General features: G+C 35.2%; 1 protein-coding gene across 12 annotated transcripts in view; it reads right to left on the bottom strand.

Moving 5' to 3' along the window:
• The window catches only part of PARD3 (par-3 family cell polarity regulator), a 453,311-nt gene that overhangs the window by 212,951 nt on the left and 221,522 nt on the right, over positions 1 to 18,838 (bottom strand). For all 12 annotated transcript variants that reach the window (XM_061996551.1, XM_061996556.1, XM_061996554.1 and 9 more), the window contains 2 exons: positions 9,142 to 9,233; positions 6,170 to 6,253 (listed from right to left, as the gene is read on the bottom strand). In XM_061996551.1, coding sequence (XP_061852535.1) covers positions 6,170 to 6,253; positions 9,142 to 9,233 — 176 coding nt within the window. The remainder of the gene's footprint in view (positions 1 to 6,169; positions 6,254 to 9,141; positions 9,234 to 18,838) is intronic.

Here is an 18,838-nt window from a genome sequence, read left to right as displayed (position 1 = left end):
TATTATTTTTTAAAATATATTTAAACATCTGGGCTAAAAGATTAGATACAGTTCCAGAAACACTTTCCTGAGTATGGTTCTGCATAGCAGAGTAAACTCTCCTAGAACATGCAGAAAATATATGTTCCTGAAAAATTTAGTACAAAAAGTCTAGCAATTTCCTACAGTATTTCTTTGGTATATCTATAAGAATACGATTTCAGAAAAGAAAGGCATTGGAATTCTGGTTTGTTGCTGTAGCAACTGGCAATAAAAAGTGTAAACTTGATATTGCAAAAATGCAAACACCTAAAAACTACTTGGATTTTGGTTTTCCCTGCCATAAGCCACCAGCATTAATCCTGACAGGTGGAGATGTAGCTCCGCTACAGTTTCAATATTACCTTTTCTAAATTAGGAAAACATAAAGTTTGAAAGCCTGGAAACTAATCTAGTATAAAAAACAAGTCAGTATATATGTTTATTTAAACATAATCATGTAGTATACAAATATATGTGTGCATTTAAATTTGCTTCATCTTATTGAGTTAATCAGGATGTTTTCTACCATAAATTCTTCCACTATAAACAACTGAAACTCTAACTTCTTCAAGAATGAGATTAGATTACATGAACCTTTGCCAAACATTGTGCGAGACTACAACCCTGCTGAAACAATAACAATGAATGGAAATTTGGTACCTGAATTGGTTTAGACTAACGTTAGCAGATATGAGGACAGAAGGTAAACTATCAAAGCATAGAGCTCAATCTTTGTATTTGTTTTAAATAGCTAATTGAGAATGTAAACAACTTAGATGATACTAGAATTTGTACCACTGTATTTCCACAAGGATCATTATTCTAATTATAGAATTAAAATAAACTCAGCTACATGTGTTAACATTTCAGTTCTCAGTATAAATTACAAACCAATGATAAAACTAGAAATAAGCAGAAAACGTTTTATTGACATCTAAATTGCCTGAGTTAGTCTGAGTAGTTCTTTGAAATTGTGAACTCCCCACATGCCATCCAGCTGTATGGAAATGATGATAATTTGTCTTAATAAAAACTGACAGTGTAAATACTATGACAGTAATAAAAAAAAATTATGTTGAGCATCTAGAATATGATTTGGCCATCACTGCCCATTGTACGTACACACTGAAGTTATTTGCCTATTACCTGCAAGCTAACTGTAATATAATCAAATCAGACAGAACTGAAAATAACCAATTTAGATGTCTATGTAAAGTCACTAACATGAAAAGGCAAAAACTAGATTAAGGGGTAAAAACAAGGAGTGACTGAAAAGTGGACGGGCAGCAGTTTTACACAATGGAAGATCTCTGAGAAGTTGTATAGGAAGATAAACATGCTATAAATTTCCTGAAATTTGGAGGTCAGCATAGACAAATCAGTTTGTTTGTTCGAGTTAAAGTATCCTGTCTGATCAACTCTAAATTGGATATAAACTCCTCTGCACAACATTAACGTCACAGCGCTACTGTGGAGGCATAAAAATAACTTTTATCAGCTTTCAGACCTGAAGTCCAGAACCAACTTCCAATCTTTGGTAATTACTCAACAGCTTTTTAGCTTCAATAATACTTCACATTAAGTCTATATACCTTTTTAGAGGCTGACATCAGACAAACTCTTGAATTCAGCTGAAAGAGTGAGGGTATGGTACATTCACACCACAGGGACTCTTTTCCCAATGCATGTTTTTAAAAACCATAGCTACCTTTGAGACTTAAAAAGGTTGGAAACGCAGGAAAGGAATAAATGGAGATGCAGATAACACATACCTCCTACATGATCAAACAGAATATGATCATCAGAGGGGTGATATTAAGGACTCTCAGTACAGACAACAGCTGTAAGACATTACTTTAGTGTTTTTTGTATCTTGAGTAAAAGACTAAAACTTTTACAGTGAAATACGAAGCGATTTATAAACTCTAGAAAATGAAGGGCATTTCCACTAAAAGCAGAGACATGACAAAATGTAAAAAAATGTAACATTTTCTAGTACCAAGATTATGTATGCATCAATGCTTACCTTCACTTGAGGTTTTCTTTTTTTGTTGTTTTTAATAAAATCCATGATACTTGTCATTTGAAATACAAAAGGCAATAAAATTAAGTCTCTTTTTTTTCCCATTCTTCTGAGACTTCCTTAATATTTTTGAGACATTTAGGATATATACCATAAAACCACAGATGACATAGTTTTAGCTGGCAGGTTTTAGCTATTCGGTTTATCATGGATTTTGTGACATGCTGCAATAGTAAGCACAGCTAGCACAGCTCTACATACTGCTTTGCATCAAGCTAACGTTCCTAATACTTATTAATGGAAGCTCTTTATGTGGTTTTCAGATGAATATCCAAATCCTTTTCTGTTTCCATTTTACTAAGTAGACTTTACAGTAGTCTTGGGACTTTGGGAGTATAAGTCCATATCAGTATTCACAGAGATTTCTGATGTTATCTCCCATGTTCCTTGTGTCAGATGAATCTCCTTCCAAAGACAGACATGGCAAGATTTCAGAAGAGAAGCTAGGGTACAGAGCTTGAGAAAATTTCAAAGAGTCTTAAGAGTATTTGAGGCTATAATGGTAAATTATGCTGTAATTACTTTAAGCTTGCAGAGGACAACTCTATGCAATCCCATTTATGCATCAACATAACGTCCCCCATCAGCTAGGACTGCTCAAATGCTGCTTTTAAGTGAATGAGTGCTTGCTCTCTTTCTGAGCATCTAATAAGAAAGAAGGATTGGTGCTAAAGGCGATTTTGCACAGATTTACATTTTTCTTTCCTTTTATGCTTTCCTCATTCATTTCCTCTTTGCTCTATTCTTATCTAAACACTTCCCTGTTCACTTTGTATTTTGTCCTTCTTTTTGCTTTCATCTTCACGCCTACTCTTAACGCTTAACGCTCTCTATGCCATTGCAAAAATGTGCAAAAGGGTTTTGCATCAAACTTTTATCTTGCAAAACTTAAAATCCATAAGGTGATGAGAGTATGTATACTCCTCCTTTTTCATAAGGTGAATAAACTCTTGTTATCTTAAACTTATGATCAAAAAGGCCAGTAAAGGACTAATAAACTTCTAGAGGTAAAAAAAGGATAATAAGAAAAAATATCCACCAGATATTTGCCCAGACAATTACAGAGAGATTAATTTATTCCCCATACAAAACAAGTCTTATTTCTGTCCCTTGTAAAAATTATTAGTAGCATCTATATAGACAAGGCAAAATCTTTACAGATTTTGTTCAAGATCAAAAGACAATATTGAAAACAGACTCTTACTCCAAACTCAAACACCTAAAAGAATGTGCAAAAAGTCAAATATTCCGGCAATACTAGTGAAGGACGTAGCTATAGCATTTAATTTTTAGAGCTTTGGTGTGTTTGCTTTTGGTGAGTGGGGAGTTTTTGGTGAGAGAGTCCTTCTTATTGCTCAGTGGGAAAAAAGAGAGGATTGCATTATTATGTTTTTACACATTTTCATTGTCTAAAATTATTAATTCAATAAGCATTGCCTATTGAGTAACATCTTCAAAGGCAAAAGAAAGGAACTGGAAGAAAAATAATTTCAAACACATCATAACTGGAATTGAATACCAAGCAAATACAAAACATTGGTGAGCCAATGGACTAAGCTACATGATACATCAGATCTTTTCGTTTTAGACATCCCTTCAGACAATTTTTTAGACATCATTGTTTGGTTTTGTACATTCAGGTTTCTACTGAGCAGATCCCCTGCCTGAGTTAGTTCACTGTAGCATGGAGTGTTATGCTTTTCAGCCAGAAGAGGAACAAAGAGTAGTCATGTGCTAGAGTGAAAAATAAGCAGGCAGAAGAGAATCTTTGTCAAGCATCTGTTTTCCCTCTAAATCTAGCAAAAGGAGAAAGAAGTGTATCTTATTTGCTCAAAAGTGCTGGGGGATGAGGAAAAAAAAAAAAGGAGAAACCTAGAAAAAAAAATTAAAACCAAACAAATAATACCTCAAATTATCAAAAAAAACCCGAAACAAACAAACAAACCCCACCAAAAAGCTCCACCCAGTGCTCCAAAATTGAAGTGGGGTGCATTTCCTTCTCTGCCCCCACTGCAGGCTCCAAGTAGCTGGAGCAAATGCCTTTGTTCTCACTAAAAACATGCAGAGGTATGGGCATTGATGACAGTAAAGCAGCAGTAAGGCTCATAAGTGCTTCTAATCAACACCAGCAATGAACTCTCCTTACACTGCAATATAGACAGCATGGGAAAAATATTTTGGAGATATCCAAGGTCCTCTCCAACTCTGTTCCTACAGACTTTTAAGATATGGACCCAAGTATCTCCCCTTTGCAGCACATTATTTTGGAGAGGTTCAAAAAAGCTCATTTTTCAATTAGGAGAGTTCTAGTCTTACAAAGAAAAAGTAGATATGTTACAATATACAATAAAATGTAATTTTCAGGTGTGTCTTGATTCCAAATATCTATATTTAAAATTGACTTTCCTATAATAGAGCTTTACCATACAACCCTGAACTCAGGACAAAAAAGATAATTAAAAGTCCTTTGTAGCTACTGACATAGCTGGCATCCTTTAAAAAAAGTGAGATTTTTTTTCTATGTGTTTATGGCTTTTTCACTTTACAAGCTCTTATTATGTATAAATAGTTTAAGCTTCATCTCAGACTTGACAACCACATTAACATCCTGGAAGTGAATTTTACTTGAGTTAAAATTCTTATTCAAAATGTCAAAATATGTATTTCTAACATCAATTTTATTAAACAGGCATTTAGTAGACAGACAACATTCTTAAATCGGTCTTTTTCTTGGCCTTCACACTGTCTAAATCCCAGATAACTGTGAGAATAGTACAACCATTTCCAAGTTTATGGGATTTACTTCTGAGCTTATGTTTGAAGTACCATTCACTCATGCCCTTTCCATCCCCACACTGAATTTACTACAGTTCAGATTACGAAGAGAAGAATTTACCACTTTATGGAAGTTTATTCTTAATACTTGTAGTCATCAGAAAAAGTAGCCTTAAATTAAAGATCTCTACCATTTATCATAATACATGTCAGCATGACTACAAAAGCTTTGGGTTCAAAGTAACAACTGCAAATAAACCTCTTATACTGTGTTTAAAACCCTGTGAAGGTATTTGGTATCGAAGGCAAAATACATTTAGCATTTCTGAAATGAGGATATTAATATTTGAGATACATATATATAGCAGAAGTTAGTTTTGCCCTTAATTACCAAATTGCAATTGTTGCTGTGTCAATAGATATGTGAGAACGTAACATCCCCGTGTAGTCAAAGATTACATATAGTTGTACCCCTTTTCCTTAAAGAAGGAAAATAGTGTATATACTTAGAATATGCATCATGAACATAAAACTTGCATCCATTCCTGAAGATCTATCCCTTTTCAGCATACTTTAAAGCTTCAAGTCCACCACTAATTAATACTGAAGTCAAGCTATTTTTATATATTATGATGTCGATGTTAATGACAAATGCTAAAACTCCTACTTTAGTAGACTAAGCATTAGACATGATGTATCCTGTTTGCTCATATAATCTCCTATATCATATTTTTTCTTTACATTTTTGTTTTTGGGTTTTTTTTAATCAATCCATTTCAGGAGTTTCAGCCCATCATGTACCAGAACAGGTTCACATTCCCCAAAATCTGAATGTTTCAACCAGTTTTGCTGATTCATTTTAACCCCAACAGATGGGACAACTTTGTTGTTTTCATATCCACTTTTACCAAGTGCAGGCATAGGATGCCCCCAGTTTAGACTCCTGGGAATTTTTGGCTCTAAACACTCAGCAAGGAAATGTTGCCTAAATACTTACCTAAATTAAAGCTGCAGATTATAGTTTTTAAGAGTCCAAAGGGAAATATCTTTATACTTCAATTTCCCATGACATTACAACAGCATCTCTATTAAAACCCCACAGTTCTAACTCGTTTTAAGCAGAACCTTTCCATTATAGAGCTGATTTCAAGTACAGAGTCAGTAAACTTGCTCAGTGAGACTGCCTTTTGAAAAACAGACAATAATTCTACAGAAAGCAAAGGCACACAATACAAAAATTAAAATAACTAAGATAAGACAATTCAATTGAAATCCTACACAATACGTTACCTTCCGCCTCGGGCACTGAAAGGCACTACATGGATTCCCAAAGGCCCGCCGTCATTGGAGACTTCTACGAGCTTTACCATATCACTGTGAGACAATGACGAATGAGGGAATATGAACATGTACCGTGAAGGAACCAAAAAATCCCACACAAACATACATAGAAAAACAAAGCCATTCCAGAAACCAAGTCATGGTGATGAAAGCACTATTGAGCGCTACGTACCTGAAGATTAATCTGATGGCGTGAAAGGAGATCAATCATCAAAAATAATTCAATTAATAAAACAATCGAAAATCAAATACATTTTTTGTAACTTAAGTTTGCTAGATAAAAATAAGTATCATCAATGTCACACACATATTGTTTTACACTTTCTGTACTCTGAAAGTTTAAAGTTAACTGTTTGGACCATTGAGCAGAAACACCTTAAACATCACATACAATTTTTCCTCAGAAGCCTAAAAGTTGATCATAGCACTAGGATGCTTTATTTTTTCTTATCTTAGAGAAAGCTCGCTCTAAGTCTTTACATTAGCTTTCACATAACGACCCATAATAAAATGTGAATTCTTGAATTTTTAATTGGTCAAATTCTTCTCATTTTGAAACACATGAACTTGTTTCTTGTAACTCCATTTCTTTTACTGGGAGGTTACTGTATCTTTACCTCTTTACTAGGCAAAGATTCCAATATAAGATGTAACTATAACATTCAAAATCAACTAGACAAACTCCTGAAGCAATTATGCATTTCATTTTCATTTTTGCTTTTTGCTGTAGAGAGGAAAAAAAGTGGAAGAGGAAAGTACAGGTTAATAAGGAGACAAGAAAAATTCTACAAATAGATTTAGAGCAGATCTACTGATGCATTTGAAACATGGACACATCTGGAGAGGTGGAATATAGCCCACAAACAGTTATAAATACCCAAATGAGAAAAATATACATGAAGGCTAAACCTCTCAGTAAATCTGGAAGTGAGAGATCTGAACATAAGCCACAATCTAAATTTGTGGCTTATGCCTCTCTTTACTATTACATACTTTTTCCATATTTGCTGGCACTATAGCTATATACACACAGATCTTTGAGAAGCTTGTTTCTCATAAGCATAAAAAATCAAATTTAATCTAGAAGCAGAGCAAAGGGTAAGTCCAATGTCCTATGATAGCAGTAAAAGATTTTCTACTTCTTTTTATAAGCTCTTGATCATATGGTGGCCCATCATGAAAGCTTGAAGTGCTTAATCTGCAGTTTGAGAATAACCAGACCACAAGCTGCTAGGAAGTTAACAAAAATCCTGTGTTACAGTTTGGGTTTTATTTCTTCCACATTAAAAATGTTTAATACATTTTAAGTTAGCCTTTACGTTTGTTGTATGCCTCAATTCCTTTCTGATGTTTTTAACTCATTTTCTTAACAACACAAATGGAAGGCCTCTGTCCCTGTTGCCACTGTTTAGGTCAAGAAAGTATTGCAACAACAGGCAAGCTGAAAAGCATCAGCCAAAGCTGTGTTATTCTCAAATATGGATCAATGTATAGCCTATATAGGCTACCTTCATTTCATTCTCACTCTACATTAAGGCTAGGTTTTCATTAACAAGTGTGCAAAGCTGCTAACAGGAATCAAGCAATGCCTTTCACCTCCAAAAGGTACTCTACATCTTTTGCTGTTTGTATCCCTACGGCTCCCTATTATCAACTGTTTTCTGATTTTGCTATTAGCTTAAAAGAAAATTGAGGACTGAGGAATAGAACAAATGAAAATTGGTGTGATTCAATTTGAATTGTCAGAAGTGGAAACACAGATTTTTAAACAAGTCAGTTTTCACATCCAGCCTACACTGTTTAACTTTTTCTGCTGCTTCAGTCAGTAACAACCGTGTTTTCTGAAATACGTATTTAAGGTATAGGTACTCTACTTTTCTTATACTTTTTCTTTAAAGAAAAAACTCTCATACTAAAACGTTAAACTCTGTAAAACATAAAACAATAGGAAATGATCCCTTCCTAAGAGGGATTGTTTTAATTTTGCTTCCTGATTTTCTCAGAAGTTTTGGCCAACTACTTCAAATCAAGAAGTATGATATCAAAACAGAAAAGAATGAAGTAGTATATGATGAAAAGTCAGTAAGTTACTTAAAGGCAACATCTAATTTGATAGAAGCTCTGTAAACTCTATTTAGCACATAGCATTTGGAACTTACAATGTACCAGATCTTGTAAATGGAAGTAAAATTCAGTATGTATTGCCTAATAGATGTCACCATGATTTTTGTCTAACATTTAAACCCTCTGAAACTAATTCATAATTTAACTCAGAAAAAACAGGAGCAGAAGCTTTACTTTTATTTAAAACTTCAGTTTAATCAACTTTAAAATGTTTAATTCCATGGTGAGGTATGGATCAGGCCTTTGCTATGAAATGCAAAATGTCAAGCTTGATCTATCTCATGATGAAATAAAATTTCCTTTAGTTATTTTTTAAAAATTAGGAGCTTCTCAGTCCTAAACAACATCAGTTTTGATCGATTCACAAAGTGTGAGGTTTTTGACCATATAACTTATATGACCCCTTAACACACATCTCCCCAGTTGACTGTGAACTGGTGACAAGAAATTTTTCCCCCTAGAAGTTCTTGCCTGTTGAACTATATGTGCTAGCACTGACCCTATTCCTTCTGTCAGGTTTTAAGAGTTCCACTGAAGAGAAGCATCTTCCTTGAGTCTGAAAATCTACTGTAGCATGAGCACTTAGAAATGTCAAGTTTCCAATGTTCATCTTCAACACAGGCTTTTTAAATCTGCTTTAAAAAGGTCCATGAAGCAAATTGTTCAAAACCAAAATGACACATGACCTAAAAAATTTGCCCCACTTTCTTAAGAGCAGCATCACTCATATTATTCTGCTAGTCAATATTTAGTCTCAAGAATCATCGTTAAAACAATGTGTTCTGCCAGTAACTTACTCCAGGGAAAAGTTGGTAGCATTCTCCAAACCAGTGTCTGCATGTCCAACAGGCTCAACTCTGCTGTTGTCCTCCTCTGTTTGATCTTCATCCTAGACATTTTTAAAAAAGAAAAAAAAATCATTTTAACCTAACTTTAATAGGTTAACTCATTTTAGCAATGCTAATTCACCACTTGCAGATTATTAGGGTTACTGCAGGTGCAGTGCAAACATGTGCTTCCACAACAAAATCATTTCTGTTGCAGTTTGAAACTCTTGTAATTAGGCTTTGTGACTTTATGCATTTTTTGGTAATTATATTTATAGTTTAATCAGTTTTACATCATAATTTCAGTACAGGTATAAAAGCCAAGCCACAGAAGCTATCACAGAAGGCACGAAACCAGATGATGATCAGCAAAGTTTGGGCAAACTCCTCCTAAGCTCTATCTGGGCAGGTTACTGAGGACTCAACTGGACACACAAGGTAGATTCCTGAGGCCGATTTGCACAGTTAGAAACTGTATAAGGAAATGAAACTTGTCTGCTTCCACAAAGTACTGAGACCTCTTCAAACGTCTTATCACAGGTCTTTATTAACAGTATGACAGAAAAGGCTGACATCAAAGAGTTACGTGAGGTTCTAATGCTAACCAATTGATTTTATTTTAATTTGACTTTCCAAAAAGTACATACATTATTCACCAAATGTATAATTTTAATGTCAAAGTTGTGAAAGCTTACTTTCAAATTTAGATCAAGGTAATTCAAGGACTACCAGTAAGAAGATCTAAACCCATTCTTACACCTGGGTTATTCAATAGAAGCTTGTCCTTTTAAGTTCCCCATGTGAGCAAACAGAAAATGTTAAGTGTGAACAGTGGTTTTCAAACATGGCCTTAGATTCTAGAGACAGAGCCATCAGGTCAGTAAAATAATAAGTGACAGGTTATGAGTGTAGCACAGAGAGTCAGCCAACGTATTAAATTATTGAAGAGATATTAAAGACATTCAGCGGTAATTGGCAATGTCCAATTGACATTTCCACTGAGAATCTGCAAAAGCAGGAGGCTGGATGCATGAAGCTTCCATGGCTGGTAGATATGCCCTGTGCATCATGGATAGTGGTGCACTGCATGAATCCCAGCTACTTGAAGATTGATGATCCTGTGTTTTGAGAGGCTTTAATATGCACTTCTTCATCATCTGTCTCTGTTAAGCACTAGGTAAGCAATACATTTCAAAGGTTAACCAGCATCTTGAACTTGCCTAGAATTGCATTTTGAATGTAAACAAGAACTCAAAATAAAACATTTTCCATATAGTAAAAGTTGCTTATAAACCAAGATAATCCGTGTAGTTTATAAATATGACATAAGATAGTGTTTACATTTCTATATTTACTGACTTCAGCTGAAGTTCTGTATGTACCACTGCATAAAATTTAAAAATTAATAAATAGATATTCAAATCTCCATGACAATTCAGAAGCTACATGCAAAAAGGTGTAGCTATAGGAAAATCAGAACATTTGGAGTTGTTTCACATTAAAAAGAAGTGTTTCACCCTGTTTCATAGAGCATCTTGCAGATCCCTGTTGCCATGGGTTTCTTATTTTAAAGTTAAAGACACTGTTGATTGTAGAAAACTATGTAAGCATTTATATTGCGCTGAAGCTGTTATCTGAAAGTCTAAAATGAGAGTTGCTGATGAAACACAATTTTGAATCTCAGCTATGATGAAAGATGATCACAAATGAATGTTACTTCAATAATACAATTTTTTGGTGATTTTCCATGTATGGTCTTTTCAAACAAACATACAATAAGTACATATACACATGAGAAGAGACTGAAATAACATCCTACCTACTAGTAGATAAGCCTACACGAACAAATAAACATCTGACTTTATGTGTGTCATTTTAGCAGACATCTACAGATGTACAATGAAGGCATCATTCACCTCGTACCACTTGGGTCATACACTTCAACATCTTCCAGCCTCACAAGCTTTTCCCTTGCCCAGGTCAAAGTAACTCTAAACTAAACTCCCCTTGCCCCACTCAGTCTTTTTGGCAGTCCTTCAGATCTGCTCAAAAGATCCACTTCCAGCACCCTCCTGGGGTACAGCCCACCATGCAAGATTCAAGCTAAATCCTTGTAGAAGTCTTTCCTTTCACCACTTCTCAGCATTGGTAGTATCTTCACTCTCGTACCCAGAGCCTCCTAATGTCAGCTCACACTTAAACCTCTCCACTTGCATATGCTGTTTTCTTTCTGTCCCACCTGGTAATCCAGAGGTTTATTCTGCCAAGGGCAGGAGCATTCCTTTGCCTGACCCCAAGCACAGAAGGCAACAGTCAACTTGCCTGCCTCCTGCCTATAGGATATAATACATCATAAACTGCAAATCAAAGAAATGTAAAACAGATGCTATCTGGCAACACTACATCTACTTTTTGTGCCTTTTGTATCAAGAATTATAAACACAGCAAGTTTTGGAACCTGACTTGCTGTCAGTTATCCAAGCAATTAAGAGTCAGTGGCTCCCATACGCCTCTGGCTTTTCCAGGACAGCAGACAGATCTGTATCAAAAACATGCATGTGCCTGTGTAAATAGGTGCTCAGAGGAGAATCACATATCTAAAGCAAACACTACTGTCATAATTAACAGATGTATGATGTATCCTTTAAAAAATCTTTAATATTACAGTAATCAGTTTCTCTATGCTTCTCAAAATAACAGATTTTTATTTACATTGAAGTAGATTGAGAGAAAAATTGGACACCTGCAGAGGGATTTGACTTAAAATTCTGATTTACTAAGAAAAGTAACTAACTGTGAAACACTCTGCATCAAGCAATTATTTATTTGGAAAGTTGTTTTCTTCTGAAAGGCAAAATCCACCTGGATGTGCTATCTTCAGGTAAAACAAGGAAAAGATAATTTAGAAGAGCGAGAAAGTTTCTGAGCATCCAGATGGATATTCTTGCACATATTTCTCAGAAATAACTGATTTGAGCAAATTCCCAAACTTGTAAGGTTTCTCCCTATAAAAACACCTATTCCTGCTACATAAAAATATTCAGCTTTTAACATACAGCCACTAAATCATGTTTGTTTTCCAAAATTGAAATAAATTAAAAGATAATTTTATTTTTACAGCACTGAGGAAAATTTAAAGCACCCTTTCCAATGTACTTCTACATATCCTGATGTGTTCAGTGTAAAATTCCCCACAATTCCCTTTGGATGAGATGACTCAGGGCTTCTCAAGCCAGGGCTTCTCACCCAGGCTTGGCTGTGCCACTAGACATGGATGTAAGTGCCCGTAAAATATCTTTGCCATCTGTCCTGTATTTAGGCTACTAATGTGGAGATTAAGCAACAGAATGACAACTTTGAACAACGGCATCAAACAGAAAGGAAACTTCTTGAAATTGCTTTAAGCTACTTTCAGAGAATTAGAGATTACTAAGAGTTATTCTTACTTTTAAATTGATCTGTACAAAATTTCTGTGTCTTGCAACTGTCAAGTTTCCCTGCACGTAGACAGCAGCAGATTCTTGCAGTTTTTTTTAATTGCCATTGTTCTAAAAATAATTTTTTAAATGCATTACTGTTCTAAGTTCTATAATAAAATTAACAACTCAAAACCTGAAAAATTATCTTAACAGCTCAAAATGGACTATTAGTGCTAGCAGTTCTGCCTATAAAAAGGTCCATTTCACAGTTCATCCACATAGCATTAACGAAATACATACGGAAAATTGCCAATTTGCTTTGTATTTTTGAAGGAAATTTCTCTATCACTTCTTAGGATTACAAAATCCTCAGAGTTAAGAAATGTTATTCCATATACAGGAAACTAGACAGTCTTTTTAATTCACACTTGTTCAGATTATTTCTGAGTGAAGACTGCCTTGTCTCATTCCCACAGCTCAAGACCAATCATGCCTTCTCTGTCTTACTGGACGTTTTACCTTTCATTATTAAAATATCAGGTCCTGTCTCCGAGTAATCCATAATTACTACCAGTCACTATTTCATTTTCAAAGAACACTTTTCCAGCCATCTCTGCTATTCAACAAACCTCTAATGAATTTCCAAAAAAACATAATCAAAATGTTTTCACATTCCTTTATCTTTTAACAATTACCTGTAGAAAACTCAACAGCTGCCACAGAGTCTCAATATATTCCTACACCTTTAATTTGTGCAGTCTTTATTTCCAGGTGCCTGGTCTGAGAATGTGCCAATTCTAATCTACTTCAGCCAGGCAAAATAAGAAATGGGCTCTGAAGGCATATGCAGGTTATGTATAAATCTGTCTTCCCTGAACACTTAATCCTATCTCTCAAATTCAATAACATCATCTCCATTCTACCAATAACTGAAAAAAATTGAGTAAAGGTGTTCGACTTGGGTGTGTTTTTTCCAGTTCAATGGGATATAATAATTACTTCATTATTGTTCAGAAAGTAACTGGGTATATTAATTGTTGAACCAAAGTAACTCTGCTTTCATTTTAACACCCTATGGCAAGGTCAATAACACTGACCAATGCAAGAGAAAAATACTGACTTGTCACTTGCATAAACAGCAACTATCCTTGTGTACTGAGTATATCCAAGTTAACACTAAAGAAAAGGAAGCTGTAAGTAAAGTACACTGTAATACGTGTGTGTAGAGCTGTGCTGTTTCACCACTGAGCTCTCCCCTGAATGTTTCCTTCATTCACTTCCACGACCTGTAGTGGTAAATTCATTCCTCTTGTGTCTCTACCTGCATCTCCAACACCCTTTCCCAAACCTTAGCCTTCCTGCACTGACTTTGCTGATAACTGACAGTAAATTTAGAGAGCTTAGTCCTCCACCTTGTCCAAGTGCTGGGAAGGGGGTTATGGAAATCCAGGACAGTCAAGGTACTCCTGTTCAGCATCCACACCAAGTCTCACCCCACAGCAAGCACAAGCCGGCATCACAGCCAGCTCAGCCCCACTGTGGCGCCCTCACCTGGGGAAGCATGTTCAACCAGTCTGAGATCAGTATTCAATGTTAGATCTCAAAGTTAGATCCCAGACTTGAAAACTTGTAGTAAAGCTGTTCACAACTGCACACAAACCCTTTTTTTTTCCGACTTATGTAGTTGTTAGCTGAACAAGAGATCCAGCCTCAACAGAAAGATGGGCTGACACAGGTACACAAGAGCTATACAAAGGAACATTCTTTTAAAACATAATTAAACCTGGTTTGTATTCTTACTAGTCTACAGAGTAACTGCAGCAAAGTACTTTCACATAGGGTGGATGTTCTTGTTACACAACACTTTCAGAATTTGTACTAGCATTACAAACGGAAAGCAGGGTCTTGAAATGGCAAGCAATCGCACCACCGCAGTAAACAGGCAGAGCTACCGGTGTGAGCAACACAACGCAAATAGATCACACATACACCCCCCTGCAGATAAAAGCCTGCCAATACACAGTCTCGATGTTTTGGAAGAAGAATTCAAGCTTGTTTGTTTTCTAGTATTTAATTTTTAAAAAATTTAGCCCACTGAGTGAAAGTACTGTAAATACCAAACAGAAAAGAACAGAACACGTTGTCCAAGAGATACTTTAGATTTTACTGTAGAGAAGGACACATTATCAATATCTAAAAGCTCCTGAAAGACTGAACACTATTATTTTTTCCCAGCTGGGACACAACAAAAATATTGCTTATATGCCCTTCCCTTCATCTTTTCCCTTTTTATTCTTTTGCACTTCTCTGTAACAATTATGAAGAAGAGACCATACTTACTATTAGTCTCCCAACAGCTGTGTTTTATAAATGTTTATTTGGTATAAAGTAGGTTCTCTCTCCGTATGATCAGACTTGATAGGAAACAGCTCCCAAGGGACCTATTTTCTTGTGTCTTAACTAGCACAAATATACCAGTATCAGGCTTTTGTGCTAATGTCCTCACTTCTTGATTAACCTGCCAAATCTCCAGAGAATGGCAATTTTCAATCAAATCTGAAGAGCAGTTACAAAGATCATAAGGGGGAAAACCAGAAGTTATTTAATAAACCCACCTCCCTCCCCCCCCCAAAAAAACCACCCAGGATTTCTATCTTGAACACATATATATGCACAAATAATTAGGTGAGAGCTTTGTGTAATCCACATCAGTCCTGTATTAGGTGCACTGCTATTATCAGTAATCCAGAGAGACAGAGAGGAGAAATTACATAACATTACTTTAATTACATTAAATTATTATTCACTTTAACATAAAAAACACACAAAGAAAATTTCATCTTTTATATATGTACAAGTTAATATTCTCCTTACATCTCAGTCATCCCTGTTTTACTCATATTTTTGTGCATGGTCATTCCACAACTGGAAATAGCAATATGTGTATAGTTTCTATATGTCTCACTACTCTAAAATGAAATTTGCCTTGCTCAGTCAAAACAGTGAATAGATACCATATAGACACAGAGGAGTACAGAATGAAAGGGATTTCCCAGGTCTCTGATGAATATCAAATTCATCCCCTGCTATCACAGGCAATCATCTCTTATTTCCCATTTAATAAATTGATCAAGCTGAGCCTTAGAAAGGGTTGGCTTTATGATGGCACTATTTCTGTTCTGAAGCGCCTTGGCAGGAAATGTTTTTACAGATTTAAAGAGAGATGTATTTGATTTCCTATTGTCCAAAAAGCAGAACACCCGATAGTCAATGAATATAATTTGATACAGCCTTCCTTTGACAAACCTGTATGACACTTAATTCAGTTTTGATTATCACTTTTTCATGCCTAATGACTCTTTTTGTAATGCTTATAAAAACTGAGCAAGACCTACAGCATATCAATTATCTTGTAGCATGTATTAGTTGAGAGGTTTACTAAAGTCCATAGTCTTTAGAGGCTCAACAACCTTTGAGATGTCGCTGAAATCACACACATATATTCTATAGCAAATTGATGGCACACACCTCTGTCACACAGCTAGCCAGGCTAACAGCAGGAGCACACCACCAATACTGCTCGGCCATTTAATGGAGCTTGCCCTAAAAAAGCTTTTTAATAGATGTTGCTGCAGTTAATTCTTTCTTAAAGTAGGCACTACAGACAGTACTGAAAAGTGAAAAAGTCTTTTAAGAGTTTTAATAGGTTAGACAAAAGGTTTTCTTGCTAGTGAATTTAACTTCAGACATTTTGATGGTTCTACTTCTTTACAATAAAGAAAATCTCAGACATGACCTTACAGTGGTAGCTTGCCAACTAGCAGCGTGAAATGCATTAAAATTTACAGTTTTTTTGTTGTTGATCAAATGTACTCATTAATTAATGTAGTCAAATAGTCTATGCCTACCAGCAGAGAAAGAACATTGAGAGGGAAAAATAAAGGAAAAAAATTGCAAACAGTTAAGCGACTCAGCAATCCCATACAAGGGAAACACCACACAATGGGATCTGACAGTAATGTCCACAGCAACGCTGATTCACAGGCAGTTCACAATACGTATTATAATCATATTTCATAGATGGTATTTGCTATTTGAGTGAAAACTAGAACGTTTGTTTTCCCCAGGCTGAGGGCATCCCACTCCAGATCACTCTCTGGGACTGCAGACAGTCCAAGGTGGGACGCAGAGGGAGGAGGTGTGCTGTAAACTGATGGCTGCCATAACAAAGCTCTACATCAAGGGTCCTCTACAGATAGGAAATATAAAATGGGTAAAGAAATATGTAGCTGTTCCCATCAGATGATGTTTAAGGGACATTTTAAAGAAGACCCAAGTGTTATTGTAGCACAACTACTATTTCATGGTCAGCCATTTTGCAACAGTTCTAAGTACACAAAAAATATGCATCATTATAATACTCATAACATATTAGAAAACATTATAATGATGACAGTTTGGTCCCTGAAATATCTGTTCATTGATACATGGGTAAATTGTTGTCAAATTGAACCCATTAAGATAACACCTTGATAATCTATTTCTTATATCAAAGAAAGACTTCGAAGACAACATTGGGTCCTTTCTTAATTCCTACATTGACTTGTGATACAATACAAAATACAATCATGGAAAAAAATCACTTTAAAGTGCTTTTCTCTATTAATATACTGTGGAAAATACTTCATGTTTGCAAAGACAAATAAAGATAAGACATTTAGATATAAGATTTTGAAAAGTAGTAATATTAAAATGGATCCTAATTCTCAGCAGTAGTTTAGGATCATGAGACACAAAACACTTATTTTTCCTCAAAGATACCACAGGGGCTTCACCTCTTCCTTTTCTTATCACTTGGTAACACTTGCAGTCCATAACCTATTTTTTAACCATTTTATTAGATGTAAAGTATCTCAATGATTACAAAACTCAAGACATTTTATCACATAATGGCTTTGTGAATGCATTTACAGTGCAATCTATAAGCAAAACCAACCCTAGCTAACTGGAACAGTCAGGCCCATGCCTGGATGAGTTTCTAAAAAACAATGTGATGATAAAAAGTTAATTGAAAGATTATATGCAAGAAGAAAATACTCACATCTTTTGTGCTAAATATTTGAAATACAAAAAGCATGGATTGCCGCAGTTTCAGTATTAACCAAAGCATCTAAAGAGCTTTCTGAAGATCTAATCAATAACAAATTATAGCTGTGTCCACTGTATTACAAAGAGAAGTACTTATCTCATAGATCCATGTACAACTATATCAAATTACCTGAAATTGATTGTTGCCTTAAAAATAAAACGGATTCATTTTGTGTAACTGCCTAGTCACAGTTTTTATTCTGCTTTCTGTTTTTCCTCAGCACCCAAAACATATCTGTTTCACAGGCAAAAGTCATGGCCTTTGTTTGTTTTAAATAAGGCTTATCTGGAGACTATTTCCATGTTCAAATCTTTGAAATTTTATACTCTTGTCATTTGATTAACAGACTGACATATAGACCACCAGGATCTGCCAGTCTAAAACAAATATTAGTGTTCATGTTGAATAGAAAGTCAAAGTCATACTTTGATGTCAAGTCATGGGAAATATTTTTTATGGAAATAGTTATAAGCTGTATTTGAAATGAGGCTACAATTTTAGGTCAATGTATAATTGAATCCTCTACAAAGTTTATCCCAAAGGTCAGGCCTGGTTTTGTCCATGCTCTTTTTGTCATTTACCTTGAATAATGAAGGAATTATCTCATTTACAGAGACATCCCCATATGGTGAGCCAACAGGAGTGTGGCACTTCCCATGTAACAAACATACTTCTGCTTGATGACTTCATATACCATTTCTTTTCCTTTTCATCGTTAGTTGATACATACATATGCTTCTATATACCACCACCTCCCCCTAGCTAATTGATGTCTACATATATACAGAAAATTGCCCCTGCATTGGTAGGAGATGCTTTACTTGAATTATTTCACAATGGGAGTGATTTTTACAAAATGAAATCTAGCTTTCTTTAAGAACTCAAATTCTTCCTACCACACAATTCCAAGTTATACAGATTTGGGATGACCAGTAAAGAACAAAAAACTAATATTATTTTTATATGTAGAAGTTGATATTTATGAAGGAAAAAAAACACCTCACACTACACTTGTCACATGGAGTGTTACTATGGTATCCAGTAAACAAACAAACAAATGCTTCTAAACATACGTACATATTTAGAAGGCCAAGACAGT

The sequence above is a fragment of the Colius striatus genome, chromosome 5 (assembly GCF_028858725.1).
Source record: "Colius striatus isolate bColStr4 chromosome 5, bColStr4.1.hap1, whole genome shotgun sequence".
Taxonomy (NCBI): Eukaryota; Metazoa; Chordata; class Aves; order Coliiformes; family Coliidae; genus Colius; species Colius striatus.
Note: the sequence above shows the minus strand (reverse complement) of the source record. Positions and strands in the feature narration are given on the sequence as shown.